Genomic DNA, 21,721 nt, shown 5'->3' with positions numbered 1-21,721 from the left:
ATTATAAAACCTCAAAGTAACATGAGTTTACATCTAATTGTCTGTTGGATCTAGATCTACCAAGAGATTTATACAGAATACGGGGTTTACAAATTGTAGTTCTGACCATGGAAGAAGAAGGAATCTAGCTCCAGTGGTCAGTGAAACCTAAAGACAGACCCTGACCTTAGCAGGTTAGATGTTTCTGACAAAAATTATTAGCATGATACCTGCAGCCCCTTAAAAATATGATCCAGGTGAGAATGCTGATATTTTTAAAATGCAAATGTGATTTCCTTTTCCTTAGAACTATTCAGGGACTGCTTATGACTGACTTTCCTAACAAATATCTAATCCCTTTTCAATGCAAGTAAATACTTCCATGGCAGCCCCCTTCCTACTTGTCCAGCTCCATCTCTCCTCAGATTTACTCTCACCACCACCCCATAACACACACCCTATGTGTAGGCCATGGTGCTTCATGCCTCCTTGCTTTTAACCATGACACTCCATTGGTCTGGAATGCACCTGCCCTTCTCCAACTTCCTTTGATTATAAAAGTTCTAGCTTTCCCTGGTCAAATATTATCCCTTCTGGGATGCATTCCATGAACCCTTCAACCCAAACCTGTATTACCGGTTTCTCTTCTGTGTTTCCATAACGTCCTGTGCACATCTTGTAACATCTATTAATACTACTGAGAAACCTTTTTTCATAGAGTCAGAGAATCGCAAGGTAAGAAGAGAAATCCATATTACCTAGTCCGACCCACTACACACACTTCTCTGCAGATTTCCTAAGAAGCCAAATCTCTGTGCCTGCACACCTCTATAGGAAATTCACTACATGCAGGGGAAAATCTAGAAAGATTTTTTTCCCCTTAAATTTTGCCAAAATCTGCCTCTACCTTAATGTTTTAATTAATAGCATGGAGACATACTAAGATAACACAGAACTTTATTTGTTTCTTTGTTTATCTTTTGTTGAGCCTTTTGATTCAGGGCTCCTATCCTGAACATCAACTCCTAGTGTGTTGCCTTATCTTCGGAAGGAGGTTGCAGCCGTGAAAATGTGACATTTAAAAAGAGTTGGGACTCTCTCTCTCACACACACACACATGCACACATTGCCTGTAGGATAGTCATTTATTAAATGGCCTGATTTAGGCATAAATAAAACAAGAATTCAATGCCACTGGTCTTAGCTATGCTATGAGTTTTACATGAGAATTAAATGTTAGGCCTCTTCTCACTCCCTCTGTTCCAGATGTGCTGACTTCCTTACTCTTCTTTCAACAGGCCAAGCACACCTCAGCTTGAGGGGCTCTGTGTCTGCTCTTCCCTCTCCCAGGAAGGCTCTTACCCCAGATGTGTAGGTGCCCTGTTCTCTCACTACCTTAAGGTCTGCTTCAAAATCACCTTATCAGTGAAGCCTTCCCTGAACGTCCTCTGAAAGATGGCAAACCAGCCCTCACCTCCAGTCCCCCTCCCCCCTTACCCTGCTCTATTTTTCTTAATTGCACTTATCTCCATACATTTCCTTACATGACAGATCATAAATTTCCTTGTTTGTTTTCCTTCTGCCTCACTCTACTAGACCCCACGAGGGCAGGGATTTTGACTGTTCTGTCCACTGCGGGATCTTCAACATAAAAAACAGTGCCTGGAAGAAAAAAAAATAAAGAACAGTGCCTGGGATATAATAGGCACTCAGTAAATATCTGTTGAATGAACAGATGACCTAAAGGAAGGAAACATCATTGTAGATTTTTTTTTTGGCCTTGGTTTCTATGTTTAAATAGAAGCTACCAGCACCCTGATCTGATTAAAATGCAGGAAGGGAATGGGTGTTAAGAAAGGCTCCCCTAAGTAAGGGGCTGTTGAGCCTTGGAGACCCCAAGAATATGTGCTCACTGGGCGTGGAGGGCAGGGAGTGCACTGAGACTTCACATGTGTTCTCTCTAATCCTCACAATAAGCCCTGAGTTAGAAACTTGTTCCTCCATTTCACAGATAAAAAACTAAGGCTTTGGAAAGTTATGTGACTTGCCCAGGGTAAGTGGCTAAGTGGCAGAACTGAGAGTCAGACCAGCTCTGGCTCCAGTGACCATATATCTCTCCTACTCCGTCCTGCACATCAGTCCTGGTCTCACAGACACCAATGGAAGGGACCACTGAGTATCAGATCTGTCCCAGGCACATTCACTTAGGGAAGCTCATCCAGTGCAAGGAGGACCCTACAAGATGGGTGCTGGTATTCATTTTAGAAATGGAGACTAAGGCTTGCATGAAGGTTAGTGTTGCTCCTTTGGTCGGTCCTTCATTATGTTCTTATCACAGTGTGTTACATTAACTTACTTCTGGTGTCCCTCACTAAACCCCAAGCTACTTCAGGACAGAAACTGTGTCTGATCATTTGGTATACCCAGCTCACGGGCCTGGCCCATGGTGGGTGTCCCCAGAATACCTGTAGGACTGAACTTAAATTAATTGCTTAAAATACATGGATTTTTCTTCTACCACATCATACTTCCTTCCATGTAATCTCAACTGTGAGATTTGAGGAAAACCAGACAATCTACCTAGGCAAATGTCCTCTCCTAACTCAGCACATTTACCATCTTCCATTTCCACCTGGCCTGGATTCTCTCCTCAAGTCACCTCTTTGGTTAAACACATACATAGTCAGGGTCCAGTATCTCCAGATGGTCCTTCTCTCTCACCATACTTACCCCACATTGGATGTATCTGATTGGCCATCTCGGAAGGTTAGAAGGCAGAAATAGGATTGTGTGGACAAAGAAGGGCAGGACTGTGGGATAGCCTGAGACTGTCTCATTAGGAAAGGGGGTACAGGTGGTCAATGGGGATAAATAAGCTCATTTACGAGAGTGGGAAGGTGATCAGAACAAAGCAGCGGGAAAGTTTTGCTTCGTATCTTTCCCCGAAAGCATCTATGTCAAGAAACCTAGTCATCAATAAGTTATTTGAGACGGATCAGCTAATATTTCTGAACATGGCTTTTTCCCTTAACCCTTTGTCTTTTGTCAATTAACAGTGCATTTTCCATTTCGCTGCCTGATTTAGGTAAGTGACATTTGCTTATTGCTGGAACAAAATTACTCAGCACTGACATATTCAGGGTCTGAGAAAGAGAAGTAGTAATCCTGCATTCCACATTTAATGAAAAATTGATACATCAAAATCAAAGAAGACATTTTGTACAATAGTATTACTTACTTTGGGGAAGATGAGTAACATTTCTCAAGTGCCTCCTATATACCAGGTTTCTTAAAATCTGAGAAATAGGATGCATTATCCCTTTTTAGTAAGGCTCTAGGACTCACATCCATATTTTAGTGACCTGGGATTTGTACCCTAGTCTCTGAGTACAAAGCTCGTGCATTTTACATTATACCACAAAACCTCCTGAAGGATTTAACAGCCAGCTCACCTGAATTAAGCACAGTAATTTGAACACTGGACTATTTTTTGCTTTGATACAAAAACAACAGTGCACAAATTAGCGCAGTGCCTGACATCTAGTGTGCTCGCTTCCAATCACATTCAGTACATTGAATCTGTCGATGAGAGGGCCATGTTTTGCTGTTTGTCAGGTTTAATTTATGGGCTCTAGCGATGGTGACTACTTTGATTTTACTCTCACTTGGCAATTCAAATGTATATTATATTCCACAAATATGAGTTTGCTGCACTAAATAACAAATAATTATATAAACCTGGTATAATCACAGCTCTCCCAAAATATCCTTGGTCTATGTAAAAAAAAAAGTCAGCTTAGAATAGGCACACATTGTACCCCCATCCAAATATATGAATAATTGAATAGGAATTGTGAATAATTATGCCAAAAGGTTCCTAACTAGTTCAAGTGGTGAGTCACTTGAATATTATGAAATTCTGTGTAGAGCACCAAGCAATGTGAATATCCTAAACTGAAAATGTCTAATTATAATTATGTATTACATCAGATTCAATTTTATGCAAGATTATTATAAAGAAGCAGTTGTCAGTGGTTTGAAATAAAAATCATGGCAGAAAAATCAACATTAATGTTCTATTAAGTTGGCTTTTTCCCTAGGAATTAAGCCCTCTCACTGTTCTAGCAGTATAACATCTTTGTTCATTTCCAGGATCATGGGAACCTAGTCTAAAAATGATCTTTTCAGCAACCCATATTTTCTGGAAATTCACAAGAAATGAAATTGATATAAATATTTATGCATGTGTTTGAGATACTAGGACACCTCACTATTTTTTAATCCTCAGTTGAACTTTTTCCCAAATGGATACTCATTTTGTTCTTTGATTCTTTCAGCCTATCTACAAGGATGGGTCAAAAATTATCCGCACTCTGGCTGTAGAATTTACAGAAGTTTTAATATAACTGGAGTATAGATAACTTTGACTCACCCTTATATATTCTATGATCAGATTTTGATAAAACTGGCTTGAGGATGCACCTGGATAATTAGGTAATTGTATTTAACTTGGAAAGCCGGGGATTGTATAAACCATACCTAATAATAGGCTATTTTGATCCTATCTTGACCCTAGAACTTAGGTCTCAGGAAGTTATTATCTATGATGATGTGGACACAAATGAAAAAAAGTCAAAGTAAGTCAATTTACCTCATTGCTCATCCCTGCTATTTAACCCATTTCCTGATGCTTTGTTAAATATGGTCAGAGGGCCATCTCTTCAGATCCTTGGTTACTGGGTGAGAAGTCAAGTTGTGGTATATTGCCCCCACTAGGAAAGGAAAACCATGAGTAATATAGATGACCTAACAGTGGTAGGTGATTCAAAACTTGGTGGAGCTTTGTTTCTTTCCTTTGATTCTATAGACTTGAAACTCACTTCAACACACAATAAACACTTATTTAATAACCTCCTATGGAGGATGGCAAGCACTACCGGACAGAACCTCTGCTCTCAAATCCTACATAACTGAAATCTATCAAAGAAAAGAAACTATCCTGAAACTTGATGCCCCCTCTCTAGCTACTCATCTGTCCTTTCCCTCTCAACTAAATGTTTGAAAATAAAGGGCTCCTCTGCTCATCTTGGATACATCTTTCCAAGCTCACTCCTACTGGGCTTCTGTTCCTATAATGACAGTGGACTTGTTTTTAGTAAGGTCACAAATAACTTCTTTGTTAACTCCAATGGACACATTTAAGTCCTTATTATACTTCGCTTCTTTGCGATGTCTTAAATTGTTGATCATGCCATCCTTCAAAGGCAAAAAAAACAAAAACCAAAACTTTTCCCTAGATTTCTGTTATCATTACTTTTTATTTGTCATCTTTGGCTGTTGCGCCTCCATTTGGTTAGTTAGTTTTGGTTTTGTGTGCACGTATGCGCTCTAATTCTGCCATTCATCTCTTTAAAAATTATGTGTTTGTCAGATTTCCTGTATCAGTTCTCTTCCCTTCTTCCTTTGTATGTTCTTCAATGGTCTCATTTACATCTAGGGCTTTAATTACAATCATTATGGTAATGGTATCAAAGTTTACAATTCTGAGGTCAGATTTCTCTCTTCCACTCTAATATGCCTGCTAGATAACTCTATTTGAAACTCACAATTACATAATAACTCATAATCTCAACTGTCCCCATCCAAATATGATCGCTTTCTTCTAACCTCTATGTTGGTGATTGCTTCAATAAACACACAGTTGCTCAAACCAAAACCCTAGGCATTGTCCTTGACTTCTCCTCCTTTCCTGCCTTGCATTCTCCCCTGTGTCAATAACTCTCAAAATGTTCCTGCTCCCCCATCCCCACTGCACAGCCATATGCAGGCACTCATTGTTTCTTAGCTGAATTACTGCAGTGACTTGCTGAATGGCCATCTCACCTCCATTTCAGTTTATCTTCCAAACTGTCTAAAGCACAAATAGGATCATGTCATAAACCCACCACTCACCAGCTTAAAAATGGTTAGTAGTTGTCCATCCCTCTCAGAATGAAATCCAAACTGCTTAAGAAGACATAAAATTCATTACAGATACCGTCCTGGCAAACTCTCAGCCTCAGCTGTACTTCCCACTCACTCACCATTAGTACGAAGGTGAGTCAAAAATTATCCGCACTCCGGTTATATTAAAACTTCTATAAATTCTACAGCCACAGTGCGGATAATTTTTGACTCACCCCTGTATATGCCAGGCGCTGTGCTAAGTGCTGGGGATATAAAGCAGTGAACAAAGCAGATATAATTCCTATTCCTATCTGATTGGAGAGGTATATAAATAAATTAATACAAAAATATAATTAAACTTTGGAATTTGCTTGCTTTGGGTATTTTGAAAGACTGGACATATCGTGTGTGTGTTGGGAGGAGACTGATAGTCATTTTAGAGTAGATATCTGGGAAAGGCCTTTCCAAGGAGGTGAGAATTTAAGAACAAAATGAATTGTTCTGCCTGTAACATACTTTGCTGTGCTTTTTGCTTGGTTGACTCTTTTATCCTTCATTATTTAAAAATCTGAATTCAGATTTTGCTTTCCCCAGGAAAGGTCCTCTCTGAGCTCATCTTTTTGGGCTAGGGTACCCCTTTTTATCAGAACATTATTTTCATAGTTGTATTGGTCTTATTTCTTGCCTTCTCCAGATGGGAACTTCCTAGGTAGGGACTGTGGTTTTCTCATCTGTATCATGTGGCCTCACACCAAAACAAAGTTTGTTAAATCAGTTAACAAAGAAGGACCTCCTTCCAAAAAACGTGCAAAATAATCTGCAAGCACTGAATAGGTAGACATTTCCATTATTTAGGGGATCAGAAAAGTCTCTGTGCCAAGCTGAAGAAGCAAGGATAGGAAACGTTTTGACAATTGAAGACTGGGGACTGAGAAAGACAGAGAGAAGCAGGGAAGGTTTGCTAGGGGGAGGCGGTGGACAGCTGTGTAAATGAAAAACACGTGTTTGGGAAGTTTCACTGGACCGTAAGGCATGTGACCAGGAAAGTGGGTGTTACGAGCAGGAAATGTAACTTGGCAGGAGATGGAGGAGCACCCCGGAATATAAAAGTAGAGCAAAGAATGAATTCTCTTTCTTATAAATAAATTATATGATATTTGTAAACATGAAAATAAGAAACATACATAAGTTGTAAAGCAAGGTAAGACAAATTACCATGAACCCATAACTCAACTTCAGAACCAGAACGTATCCAGTGCCTTGGTTTCTCTACCTTGTACACATCCCTTAGTCTATCTCATTGCCTTCCCCCAAGGTAAACACCCTCCTATTTCATGTCTTTCACTTCCTGTTCAAAACCAAACCAGTGTTATCAAACATAGGTTATAAAAATACATCGTTTCCTTTGGGATTTTAACATTAAATAAATGGCATTATGCTGTATATAGAATTCTGCAACTTTTTTCATTCCAAATCCACCCTTTTTTATACCGCTGTTAATTTATTCATTTTTATTGTTCTACAATATTCTATTATTCTATATTATGTATATACCACAATTTATCCACTCTCTTGTGAGCACTGAGGAAGTTCCAAATTTTTTGCACTTTTGAACAATACTGCTACACATATTCATATGTTTACTTAGAAGGGAAAATAAATGCAAATTTTATAGGGAATGTAAATTCCTAAGAAAATGCCAACTTGTTTTCCAAAGGAAAACAGGCAAAAGATGTGAACAGGCCTTCCACAGAAGGAAAGACATGAGGGGGTGAATACACATATTAAAAGAGGTTCAACGGCGTTAGTAATGAAGGCAACGCGAATGAACACTGCAATGAGATAGCATCTTATAAACTGGCAAGAATCAAGAATTCTTTCTGTGCTGCTGGTGAGCGTGTGGATCAGTATTCCCTTTATATACTGCTGGGAAGACTGTAAACTGGTATAACCACTTTGGAAAACAAGCTGGCATTTCCTTATGAATTTGTATTCCCTATAAAATTTGCATTTATTTTCCCTTCTAAGTATACACATGATTTATGATTGTTGTTTCCTATGTCTTTAAAGAAATCTTTACCCCAAGATAATACGATATTCTCCCACATTTTCTTCTAGCACTGTTAACTTTTTGGCTTTTACACATAAGCCTTAGGTCTATCTGCGAATGATTTTTGTATTTTTGGTGAAGCAGAGATCCAATTAAACTTTCTTCCATATGGGTAAATGTCCTAGCATGATTCACTGAAAAGCCCTTATTTTCCCCATTTCCACAATGTCATCTTTGTCATGCCAAGCTTCCATGTATCTGAAGATCTGTTTCTATGCTCTGTATTCCATTCCAGTGTCATTTCTATCTTAATTGCATTGCGGTCTGGTAAAGTAGTTGATGTGATATTAGTACACTGAGAAAGTCGTTGATATCAGTACCTTGGCATGTTCTATGACGTGATTCATACCTAGTATATGGTTAATTTTTGTAAGTGTTCCATGTGTACTTTGGAAAAATATGACTTCTCTAATGGTTTGGTACAAGGATCAGTTTATATCCTTTAAATCAAATATGTGTTAATTCACTTAATAAAATCTATAGATTTATGAATTTTTTGATGCTTGATCCAGTAGTATATGAAAGAGGTGGGTAGAAATCTCACAGAAAGATGGTAGATTTGTCAATTTCTTCCAAAAGTTCTAATGTTTTTTGCTTTATTCTAAGGCTTTTTTATTAGTTGCATACAGAATTTTCAATATCTCCTAGTGAAGTGAATGTTTCTTTGTTAGGTTGTAGCCATCTCCATTCCCCTAATACTATTAATAACAAAAATAATGCTTATGTAGCTCTTACTGTGGGTCAGTTACTGTTTAGAGATTTAACATGTATTAACTCAATCTTCACAACAGTTGTGAAGTAGACACTATTATTATACAAATTTTATAGAAGTGAGGCTGAGACACATAGCTTATCTACCCAAGCTCATATAGCCAGTAAGCTGTAGAATCAGGATTCAAACCCCAGCAACTGGACTCCCAATCCATTCTCTTTACTGCAACATTAAGCTAATTTCCTAGTGATGCTTTGTCTTAAAGTCTAATTGCCCAATCTCCTACCTACTTGAACTTTCTTTTAGTTAGTATTTCCCTAGTATATATATTTTTTATCCTTTTTCTTATTTCCATATTCTTGTTCACTGTGTGTTGTATAAATAGCATAGAGCTGAATTGGCTTTTTAAAAAATCTAATATGATGATCTGTCTTAATTCCACCCTGCCTTTGACATAAAGTTTAATCTTCTGAAATACTATCATGCTGATAGCATTTTTCTCAGGACACACTTGTCTTCTGTGCTTGCATACTACTTACTGTTCTCTGTCTGGTTTATTTGCTGGGGGCTATTAAGGTATAATGTGCAGGACTTAATCTAAGTATAAAGTTTAGCAATTTCTTAAAACAAAACAAAAAAACCCTTTATCCAGGATCTACTAGTTTTGTATTGGGAGGGCCCTCTCAGAAAATTCTTTTGCCCTACTGCCAAATAAGGAATTCCTTCACTGTGGGCAGGAGGACAATATAATAAAAGCCACACTTTAGGAAGAGTAACCAGACCTAGACCTTTCTGCAGAATGCTTTGTAGGGAAGGTCAGAAGTACAACATTTGTTAGGATAGTATTAAAAGTTGCTCAGGTGAAAATGGTCAAAATGTGTTCTGGCATGGTGAAAAAGTGAAGAAGATATTTCATGAGTAAATGATATTTACCAAGTCACCTAGCCCTATCAAAATCTGACCAATTTCTTTTTCATGTGATAGAGTAAATCCTCTGTGGTTTGGCCTCAGAGAAATCAATTGTTAAAGACATTTGCAGCAGATGGAACACTGGTGGAAAATAGCAGAATTTGGGATGAGAAGGGAGATGGAAGATGATATCTGAGTTCTTGTAAGCTTGGCTAGTTTGCATGTCATGTCCTGGGGGGTATTAGGTTGAGGAGATGCCAAAATAACTCTGGATCAAATTCTTGCTAGATAATACAGACCTCTGCTTTTCATTTCCTTTTGTTCATTAGAATTTCCCCTAGAGAGTCAGCAAGGGAAGGAAGAAGAGGGGGATCTTGAAAAGGATACTGGAACAGCTTCTACAGCCTGGTACCAGTGGGACCTATGGCATGTCATCTTATTTCTCCGAGTCTTAGTTTCTTAACCTGTGATATGGTAAAAAAACAATCCTCATTCTGCCAAATTCATTAAGCTTTCTAACTAGATCCCTATACAAGCTAAGTTGACAAAGAGGCAAAGAGTTGACCATAATGGTCACATAGCTAGCATGGGTAAAAACTGGTATGACTTTACTGAAATAATAATATGGCATTGTGTATCCAAAATGCCCACACCCTTTCTGCAATTCTAATACAAGCAATTAGCTCTAGTAAAAAATAAAGGAAACATTAAAAAATTATATAGAAAATGTCTGTCTCAGGGTTATTTATATGAAGGAAATGTTTAAAATAACCCAAATATACAACCCTTTGCTAAGAATATTATAGTATAGTAGTCAACATGACCATTTAAATGTATGCAAAATAATTTCCAGTGACATGGATACATGCTTTCACTATAATTGAAAAATAGCAGAATGCAAAGTTGTAAATACAGTATTGATTTCAATTCAGCTTTTAAAAGTCTTTGGAAAATGTTCAGAAGGAAACTTGGATGTCTTTGAGAGGTCAGATTATGCTTGTTTTGTCTTTTCCAGTTCTGCTTCCATTTTTTAAATACTCAGGATATATTGCTTTATAATCAGTAAAGAAAATAAACTGTTAAGTAGCCATTTGCTTTGCCTATTCCCTGCCCTCACAGCTATAACTCCTTCTTAACAAGTCCATGCATGAGTTCTCATTGAACATTTGCTTTTTGCCTAGCATTGTGCTGAGCTTGTAGTAGATACATCTGGAATGTATGTTTGGATCCCATCTTTTGGGAACTTAAAGTGGAGAGATAAAATGAGTGAATGTCAGACAGTTATAGATGTTAGAGACTCCAAAGGCAACAGACATTGAGAAAAGAGTGATCAGAGATCCCTAGACAAGTCCTGCAAGTCTTCTTAAAAGCCTTCCCTAAGCTGCACCTTTCTTTTTTCTGAAGTATAGTTGATTTACAGTATTGTGTTAGTATCAGGTGTATAGCAGTGACCCAGTTTTTTTTTCTATTCCACTATAGGTTATTCTGAGATACTGAATATAATTCCCTGTACTATACAGTAAATCCTTGTTGCTTATCTATTTTATGTATAGTAGTTTGTATCTGTGAATCCCATATTCCTAGGTTGCATCTTTAATGCTGGTCAGATGCTGAGTCCTTGATATTCTATTGGACACTCGTGGCCATAATCTGAAGGGAATGGTGACACAGTGTCACTGAAAAATTCTTAAGTTCCTCTGACATAATATTCTTTTAAGTTGCCTTTTTTTTTTTAAGTTGCTTATTTATTTATTTATTTTAACAGACAATAAACAGCATATATTTAGAGTGTACAATTTGGTATCTCAATCTCCCAATTCATTCCCCCCCAACCCTCCCCACTTTCCCCACTTGGTGTCCATATATTTGTTCTCTACATCTGTGTCTCTATTTCTGCCTTGCAAACTGGTTGATTTGTACCATTTTTCTATAGTCCACATATATGTGTTAATATATGATATTTGTTTTTCTCTTTCTGACTCATTTCACTCTGTATGACAATCTCTAGGTCCATCCATGTCTCCACAAATGTCCCAGTTTGTCTTACTAACTTTGGGTTTTGTTTGGTCTTCTTTCTCTAGTTTCTTGAGGTGTAAGGTTATATTGCTTATTTGGGATTTTTCTTGTTTCTTGAGGTAGGATTCTATTGCTATAAACTTTCCTCTTAGAACTGACCTTGCTGCACCCCTTGGGTTTTGGATTGTTGTGTTTTCATTGTCATTTGTCTCTAAGTATTTTTTGATTTCCTCTTTGATTTCTTCAGTGATCTCTTGGTTATTTAGTAGCATATTGTTTAGCCTCCATGTGTTTGTGTTTTTTACTGTTTTTTTCCAGTAATTGATTTCTAATCTCATAGCGTTGTGGTCAGAAAAGATACTTGATACGATTTCAATCTTCTTGAATTTACCAAGGCTTGATTTATGACCCAAAATGTGATCTATCCTGGAGAATGTTCCATGTGCACTTGAGAAGGACGTGTCATCTGCTGTTTTGTAATGTCCTACAGATATCTATTAAATCAAGCTAATTTATTGTGTCATTTAAAGCTTTTGTTTCCTAATTAATTTTCTGTGTGGATGATCTGTCCATTGGTGTAAGTGGGGTGTTAAAGTCCCCCACTATTATTGTATTACTATCAATTTCCTCTTTCATAGTTGTTAGCATTTGCCTTATGTATTGAGGTGCTCCTATATTGGGTGCATATATAATTATAATTGTTATCTCCTATTCTTGGATTGATCCCTTGATCTTTATGTAGTGTCCTTTCTTGTCTCTTGTAACATTTTCTGTTTTAAAGTCTATTTTGTCTGATATGAGTATTGCTACTCCAGCTTTTTTTCTTTTTTTTTTTTAAATGGTAAATGTCATGTTATGTATTTTTTTTTAACTCTTTATTGGAATATATTTGCTTTACACTCTTGTACCCGTCTCTGAGGTACACCAAAGTGAATCAGCTGCATCTACACACATATCCCCATATCCCCTCCTTCCCGTGACTCCCCCCAACCCTCCCCGCCCGGGCCCTCCAAGGCATCTCCCATGAAGTTGATCTCCTTTTGTTATTCAGCAGCTTCCCACTAGCTATCTATTTTACAGCTGGTAGTGTAAATATGTCTATGCTACTCTCTCAACTCGTCCCAACTTCCCCTTTGCCCCTCACCCCAGCCCCGTGTCCTCAAGTCCATTCTCTACTTCCGTATCTCCACTCTTGCCTGTCACTGGTTTCATCAGTACCATTTCTTCAGATTCCATATATATGTTAGCATACAGTATTTGTTTTTGTCTTTCTGGCTTACTTCACTCTGTATGACAGACTCTAGGTCTATCCACCTCATGACATGTAGTTCAATTTAATTCCTTTTTATGGCTGAGTAATATTCCATTGTATATATGTGCCACATCTTCTTTATCCATTCATCTGCTGATGGGCATCTAGGTTGTTTCCATGTCCTGGCTATTGTAAATAGTGCTGCAATGAAGGGTCCCCTCCAGCTTTCTTTTGATTTCCATTTGCATGGAATATCTTTTTCCATCCCCTCACTTTCAGTCTGTATGTGTCCCTAGGTCTGAAGTGGGTCTCTTGTAGACAGCACATATATGGGTCTTGTTTTTGTATCCAGTCAGCCAGTCTGTGTCTTTTGATTGGTGCATTTAGTCCATTTACGTTCAAGGTAATTATCAATATATATGTTCCTATTACCATTTTCTTAATTGTTTTGTTTTTGTTTTTGTAGGTCCTTTTCTTCTGTTATGTTTCCTGCTTAGAGAAGTTCCTTTAGCATTTGTTATAGGGCTGGTTTGGTGGTGCTGAATTCTCTTAGCTGTTGCTTGTCTGTAAAGCTTTTGATTTCTCTGTCGAATCTGAATGAGATCCTTGCTGGGTAGAGTATTCTTGGTTGCAGATATGTATCATGCCACTCCCTTAGGGCTTGCATAGTTTCTGCTGAGAAGTCAGCTGTTGCCCTTATGGGAGTTGCCTTGTGTTGTCGTTTTTCCCTTGTTGCATTTAATAACTTTCCTCTGTCTTTAATTTTTGTCAATTTGTCTTGGCGTGTTTCTCCTTAGGTTCATCCTGCCTGGGACTCTCTGCGCTTCCTGGACTTGGGTAGCTATTTCCTTCTCCATGTTAGGGAAGTTTTCAACTATAACCTCTTCCAGTATTTTCTCAGGTCCTTCCTCACTCTCTTCTCCTTCTGGGACCCCTGTAATGCAAATGTTGGTGTGTTTAACATTGTCCCAGAGGTCTCTTAGGCTGTCTTCAGTTCTTTTCATTCTTTTTTCTTTATTCTTTTCTGCATCAGTGATTATCACCATTCTGTCTTCCAGCTCACTTATTCACGCTTCTGTCTCAGTTAATCTGCTATTGGTTCCTTCTAGTGTATTTTTCTTTTCAGTTATTGTGTTGCGTATCTCTGTTTATTTGCTCTTTAATTCTTCTAGGTCTTTGGTAAACTTCTCAATCTTTGCAACCAGTCTTTTTGCAAAGTCCTGGATCATCTTCACCATCATTATTCTGAATTCTTTTTCTGTAAGGGTGCCTATCTCCTCTTCATTTAGTTATTTTGCTGGGGTTTTATCCTGTCCCTTCATCTGGTACAAAGTCCTCTGCTTTTTCATTTTCTCTTTCTGTGACTGTGGTTTTCAGTTCCACAAGATGAAATAGTGCTGATACTGCTGTCTGCCCTCTTGTGGAGGAAGCTATCTAGGAGGCTCGTGGGTGCTTCCTGATGGGAGGGACTGATGATGGGTGGGGCTGGGTGGACAGAGCTCAGTAAGACTTTAATCTGCTTGTCTGCCAATGGGTGGGGCTGTGTTCCCACCCTGGTGGTCATCTGGCCTGAGGCCACCTAGCACTGGAGCCCACAGGCTCTTTGATGGGGCTAATGGGGGACTCTAGGTGGGCCCACACCAATGAGCACTTCCCAGAACCCCTGCTGCCAGTGCCCCCGTCTCCTCGGTGAGCCACAGCTGCCCCCCACCTCCACAGGCAACCCCCCAACACCAGCAGGTAGGTCTGGTTCAGTCTCCTATGGGGTCACTGCTCCTTCCCCCTGGGTCCTGGTGAGCACACTCTTTTGTGTGCCCTCCAAGAGTGGAGTCTCTGTTTCCCCCAGTCCTGTGGAGGTCCTGCAATCAAATCCCGCTGGCTTTCAAAGTCTGATTCTCTGGGGATTCTTCCTCCTGTTGCTGGACTCCCAGGTTAGGAAGCCTGACGTGGGGCTCAGAACCCTCACTTTAGGGGTGGACTTCTGTGGTGTAAGTGTCCTCCAGTTTGTGAGTCACCCACCTAGCATTTATGGGATTTGATTTTAACGTGATTGCACCCCTCCTACAATCTCATTGCAGCTTCTCCTTTGTCTCTGGATGTGGGGTGTCTTTTTTGGTGAGTTCCAGTGTCTTTCTGTCGATGATTGTTCAGCAGTTAGTTGTAATTCCGGTGCTCCTGCAGGAGGGAGTGAGCGCCTATCCTCCTACTCTGCCATCTTGATCCTCTCTCTGACATAATATTCTTAATTTACCCAGTGAAAAGTTATTGATGTGCAGACACCATAGACATACAGATGGTTGGTAGAGGAGGGTCCAGCTTTGCTCACATCAATGATGAACATATTGGTAACTTTGTGATACCAGTCAAGAAACGTTTTAAAGCAGCAGGCATGATGAAAGACCATAGACTTTGGAGTCAAACACACTTGGATTCAAAGCCACTGGGTTCAAAGCCACTATTTCTGTGGCCATGATAAATTACGTAGATCATCTATTTCCCCCTTTGTAAAACTTTATGAAAGGCCACGTTAAAGAATTGTTGCAGTGCTTCCTGTGAAAACCACATTAGTTAACAAATGTAAAATGCCTAGCATAAGACTTGACACATAGGTGCTAAAAATATTCTTTCTATAACACTCTCTTCCCTCTCTGCATCCTTTTCTGCTAATGCTAAACACTAGTTGGATTAGCCTTGTCTCACAGTGAAGGTCCATTTTATCATTCACGTTTTAGAGGTGAAGAAACTGAGGCTCAGAAAGGAGAGGAAGTGTGATTATAAGCAGGTTGATCTCTTGCTTCTGGCTTCAATTTTTTTTTTAATTTAATTTTTATTTTATATTGGAGTATAGCTGATTTATAATGCTGTATTAGTTTCAGGTGTAAAGCAAAGTGATTCAGTTATACGTATACACATATCCATTCTTTTTCAGATTCTGGCTTCAAATTTGGATTGCCACAGATCAGGTGTTGGCAAGCTATGGAGTGGGGGCCAAATATGGCTGGCTACTCATTTTTGTAAATACGATTGCAATAGCAGAGTCAAGTAGTTACCATAGAGATGGCACGGCTTGAGAAGCCTAAAATATTTACTCTCTGGCCTGGTCATAGATTATCAAAATATACATCTACGTGACTTTTTAATTTTTTGGTAAAACACAGTTGCCCATAAAGTACTGATGGTTCCATAACGGTTTTAGCTCAATCTTAATTTACTTGTTCAAAATATTTTTCTTCTCAGTGATAAAGATAAACTAAAAACTTGGAAGCCCAAGTTTCTGACATCAAAGGGAAAAAAAGAGAAAAAAGGTGCTAAAGAATCAGAAAGGTAAGCACACAAGTGCATTTACATTACAGCTTATCTGCTGTGTGACCTTTTACTAACTGTGTGACCTTGGGTAGGTCATTAAATTTGATTTTCAGGTTCCTCATCTACAGAATGAGAATATTAACACCTACATTATAGTACAACTGAGAGGATTAAAAGAGAAAAAGAATATGAAAATGTAGTGTCACATTTACCTTTATCATCCCTGCTTTTGGTGGACAGGGAGCCAGAAAAGAATTCTAGCCAGCCCTTATCAAATGATGAAAAATGTCCAATCCTTCTTTAGGCTGTAGGATCTTTTCCCCTGTAAGATAGAAATTAAATAATACACCAATTAGAATTAAATGATGCTTTGAGAAGAGAAACTAGGTATCATACAGTAAGACTGAGTTCCCTAAAATACAATATAATTCTGGTTATCACTACATTAGTGTTAGAAATAAAAAAGAATGTTTTATTAACTCAAGATCTAACCTTTATTCACGTGACTCAAATTCCCAGTTAGCTGTTGGGGGAGGTGATGCTTTTTTATCTCTGCTGGTCATTTAGTGCTCTGTGCTTCAATCTTCTCCTCAGTTGCTGGGATGTGAGGCAGGAGCTGAAGCACTTTGTCTAACAAATGTCTTGGGGAAATCCTTGTCTAAACAGTCATTGAGCTGGGAACACTGTATGGTCTATCTGTCTAGAAAAGTCCTACAGGGGGACCCCAAAAGAAATCAGGTATCAATCTATACCAAATTTAAACTCAGAGAATGGCATAGAATGGCCCTTCCCTTAGGTTTGTTTTCTTTTAGACTTGATGTAATTTATTTTTCCCAAGTTGGAAAGATGTTTTCATGAACTAGAAAAGCATCTTTCTACCTTAAACGTCACACTTTTACTTTTGTGTAGCACAGCAAAACAGAATTCCAAGAGATGAAATATCAGGAAATTTTTTACCTCCCCCCCCCCAAAAAAAAGCTTTTTAGTATTTTAATGACTATACATAAATCTTTTTAGGAAACAATTTTTTAGTGCTTTTTTGTTTCTTACAACAAATTGATATTATGGTTTACTTTTTTGCTCCACTGAGTAAATTTGAAAATGCAATACTGAGTCTATAATTATTCCTGTAGATTGATGTATCAATTTCTATGTGTTCTTTTTTCCTTTTTAAATCATTTTTACCATAACTTACTCTACCAGTAAGTAAAAATTACTTTCTATATTAGTACAACCCTTTTATTTTCCTTTTATTAATCAAGATGATGACCAGTTTTCAGAGAAGTTTGGGGGAGGGTTTCCCTGGCATAAAGGTGTGAAAATGATAGCCTACCTTCTAAGATGTTCCATGTAGACTTTGAATGTATGTGGAAAAGGGCAGCTGGGAAGGTAGATTGGGGCCAGATTATAAAATGCCTTGTGTTATTTATCTTATAGGCAGCAAAGACACATTGAAAGGTTTTAAGCAGGAGAGTGACATGATCAATCAAATATTAGAAAGATGACTCCGGAGACAGGTATACAGAGGGATTTGAGGAAGGAGACGCAACAGGAAGATGGCATAAAATTATACACACAAAATGATCCCTGAATTTATCCTGAAATAGAATGAGTTCATAGCTTTGGAAGTTTAGAGTTTTATTATCGTACACTTAATCCTACCTGCATATTTCTGGCCACCTTATCTCCTAGGAATTTCTTCAAAACCAAGAAGCAAAGCTTAGAAAAGAAGAGAATGGAAAGGGAAGAAAAACTTTTTAGAGAAAGATTCGAGGTATGTTCTCCTTTGAAGGTAAGAATTAACAATAAGAGGAATTCCTTTTGTTAAAGATTCTATAAGTATGTTGCACGTCTGCGTCTCTGAGATTGACATCATCTTTGATTAAACATCTGCTATGTTCATTTTTCCCAAAACATTTCTGTATTATCACGCCTTTGTACATGCTATTTCCTCTGCCTGGAAAAACTGCTAAGTTGTTCTTTAAGGCTTTCTTCAAATGTCAGCCACTCTTCCCTAACTCCTCCAGGCAAAGTTACTCCCTCAGGACACTTCATGTGTCCATTATAACACTGATCAGATATATTACTCTGTGTGTGTGTGTGTGTGTGTGTGTGTGTGTGTATTCTGAAGTAAAGGAGAGATTTTTGTCTTGTTCAAGTTTTTTCCCCAGCTCCCAACATAAAAATGGACACACTGAGTGGTTAAACAACTTCTGTCATTGAGAGTCCATGGAGGAGTCTTCTGTAATCCCAAGGCTCAAACACTCCTCCCTTTTGATTCTGTATACTGTCACAGAGAGAATTTGTTAAAGAAACATATATTAAACACCTTCCAAGCACCAGACTGAGAGAGTGTGCATCCTGCTCATAGAATGTGTCTAAGTCACCACTTTGTCTAAAATCCTCAGAAGTTCCCATTGCAAAGTAGATAAAGATTATGTTTCTTAAAATGAGATATAAAGCTCTTCATGTCATGACCTGTGCTTGTCTTTCTGGTTTTATTTTCTGCCATTTTTCACCTTGCACCTTGTGCCTTGGCAGCAAATCGTTCATAGTTCTGTTTCTTGAATGAACGTCCGCCTTTATCCTTGTCCTGCTATTTCCTTCCTCTAGGCATTTCCCTGGTCTGTTCCAACTGTGCAGTGTACCCTTGCTACTTTTCTCTGACTGGCTCTTGTTTGTTTATGACCACTCAAGTCGAGGCAGCTGCTCTAGGAACCCACACTTCCTGATTATAGAAATTACTCTTCCTTTACCTACCTATATACCTGACCAAACCTCTAGGGTTATATTATCTATCTTTATATCCACACACAGAGCAGAATAGGCGTACCTAATACTGTATAAATATCCAAAAACGTTTTTGGACTGAACTAACATAGGAATATACACAAATCCCTCACAATCACTCATAAATTCTCCTTGGACCAAAGCTGATTAGGGTTACTGTATCTAGAAACTGTGATATGAAATTATTTACTGCAAACAATGATTTTATTTGATTAGTTGGAAAACAAGTGTGTAACAATTACTTGTTGAAAGTCCCCTACGTTCCATCTAGTGCTTTTATTCCCCACTGTATCTGTGACATTCTCATATGGGACAGAAATCCCCATTTTCATATATCCATGAGTCCATGCTTCCTGAACACCTGTGGTGAGTTTCCCTGATATATTAGACAAACTATATAGTTTCAATAATTTTTATTCAGCTTAAATCACAAAATATTGGGTACCTCACTTATGCCAGGCATTGAGGGTACAAGGATGAATAAAGCTGTTTTCCATTTTCATTTTACGAGACAATATGTTAATTAGATGCTGCAACAGGAGTATATACAAAGTGCAGTTAAAACAGTAAATTAGAGATGGCAGTCATGAAAGTCTTCACAAAAGGTGCTTAAGAAAAGAGTATTTCAGGCAGAGGAAACAGCAGGAGCAACGGCATGGAAATATGGAAGGTACACAGCACATTCAGGGTTATCATATAGCTTGATGTGGCTTTAATAAAGGGGACAGCAATGGGGGACTAGGGAATGATGCTGGCAAAGGACCCTGAATGTCAGACTAAGAAATGTGGTTCTTATCCTAAATGAAGAGTTTCTAGAACTTTATAAAAAAAAAAGGTTACCACCTAATCAGATTTGCTTCACTGTGCATTCACAGTGAACAATGTCTGTCTTGGAAAGGGTAAGATCAATTAGGAAGCTATTACTCTGTTAGGCAAAAGAAAAATCTTGTGGATTAGATCTCATTTGGTATAGGTTAATCATAATTTATCATCCAAATTCAGGATACTTCTGAGAGTGGAAGGAGGCACACTTAATCATAGTAGGTATTTATAAATAGAGACATTAACTATAAATATAGACCGGGCAAAGGAGGAAGTTTGGCCACCCTAATTTGGTGAAGCAAACGTCTGTAAATAAGCTACATATTCTGGAACTATTTTTTTTTCCCCAGTCAATGGATTTCAATACATTAGAAGGCGGCGTACCTGTAGATGTATAGGTTGGCTAGTTTATCACACAGCAAAAATCTCCCGAGCTCAGAAATCAAATTCCTCAGTTTTTTCCACAAATGCCTGTCTTTAAACACAAAAAGAGAGTGGGAATTGTTCCCACACACCATTCCTACCTGTTTAAAATATGTGTGCTACAGCTATATGTATATAAGAATATATGAGCCCACCTGAGAGAAAGGGTGGAAAGAACATCTAGAAATGCTGTAAGAATTATAAACTCTAAAGTACTACTACACAAAGAAAGAGGTTTTTCTCTTTTCCTCCTTTTTTTCTTTTTTAACTTGTCCTTTCCTAGGTTTGGTGATGATTTTATTACTGGAACAGTTAATTACCATTCATGGTACTTAATTTACACCAATGTTACAGCCTTCTCACCCACCAGAATTCATTCTAGTACAACTAGATAATGGGTGTGAAAACACTTTGAAAATATGATAATAAACAAATTAAGATTGTGATAATAATAAATGTACTATTATCTCCTTAAAAACTTCCTTTCCCTGAATATCTTGCTACTTTTGTCTTTTCCATTAGTCATTAGTTAACTAATATCTAGCATCTTGAGTTTATTTTGAGATTACTATAGTATGTTCTCCATTAATTTTGTTATAATGAAAAATAAAAACTAAGCACATTTTGATTAGTAATTTCCCCTTTCAGTATGACAAAGAGATTAGTGTTATCAACACAGCAGTGGCGTGTTCCAATAATTCAAGAAATGGAATATTTGACTTGCCAATAACCCCTGGAGAAGAACTGGAAGTCATTGATATCACTGAAGAAAACCTAGTGGTATGTCGCAATTCTAAAGGCAAATGTAAGTTACTGGGTTATTGCCCATAAGATTTCAATCACTGTTTTTTAAAAAAAAAACCTCAAAGCATTATAACTTTCAGATTACTAACAGTGATTTTTATTTCTATAGATGGATATGTGCTCATTGAACATCTAGATTTCAAGTAAGTGGTTTGATTTTATACTTTAAATCATAAATTCTAAATATGTAATACATTATTGTGTATATGAGTCTCAAGGAAAGACTACTGCATATATTTAAGTTCAGGAAAAGGTTTTCAATATGCAATGCCCTATTCTATAAGGATTACTTGGAAGAGACTTTATTTTTGTGTCTGCTGCACCGAGTATGTTATCACACTTCTCTACAGAGCATCTTTATAAACATTTCAAAGGAGCATAAAAATATTAAACTGAATAAGAAATTCCCCCCAACTCTCCTACTCACTATTCCATGAAACTGTATTTCAAAATGTTTGTCTATTTTTCTTTTTTCTCAGGCATCAAGGTTGGTCACCTTAGGAAGATCAAGATCAAATGGTATGGGTCTGCTCAACTGAGAACTAGTCCTAAGGTCTCAGTCCTGCCTCACGTCAGTTTACGTGTCAGCATGAGATGGTGGAATCTGTGGAAACTTTCATTAGGATCTCAGAGGAGAAAAACAAATCCCCCA

At 37.9% G+C, this 21,721-nt stretch overlaps 1 protein-coding gene across 1 annotated transcript in view; it reads left to right on the top strand.

The window, feature by feature from the left end:
* The window catches only part of FYB2 (FYN binding protein 2), a 78,773-nt gene extending 57,128 nt beyond the window's left edge, over positions 1-21,645 (top strand). Inside the window, 7 exon segments of the mRNA XM_057746546.1 lie at positions 3,036-3,064; positions 4,556-4,616; positions 16,162-16,248; positions 17,911-18,004; positions 20,914-21,070; positions 21,179-21,212; positions 21,549-21,645. Of these exon segments, the coding sequence (XP_057602529.1) occupies positions 3,036-3,064; positions 4,556-4,616; positions 16,162-16,248; positions 17,911-18,004; positions 20,914-21,070; positions 21,179-21,212; positions 21,549-21,570 (484 nt within the window). The 3' untranslated portion in view covers positions 21,571-21,645.
* Positions 21,646-21,721: the final 76 nt, after the last annotated feature.

Source organism: Hippopotamus amphibius, chromosome 1, assembly GCF_030028045.1.
Source record: "Hippopotamus amphibius kiboko isolate mHipAmp2 chromosome 1, mHipAmp2.hap2, whole genome shotgun sequence".
NCBI classification, from domain to species: Eukaryota; Metazoa; Chordata; class Mammalia; order Artiodactyla; family Hippopotamidae; genus Hippopotamus; species Hippopotamus amphibius.
The sequence above is the reverse complement of the archived record's forward strand: the minus strand, read 5'-3'. Positions and strand labels throughout refer to the sequence as shown.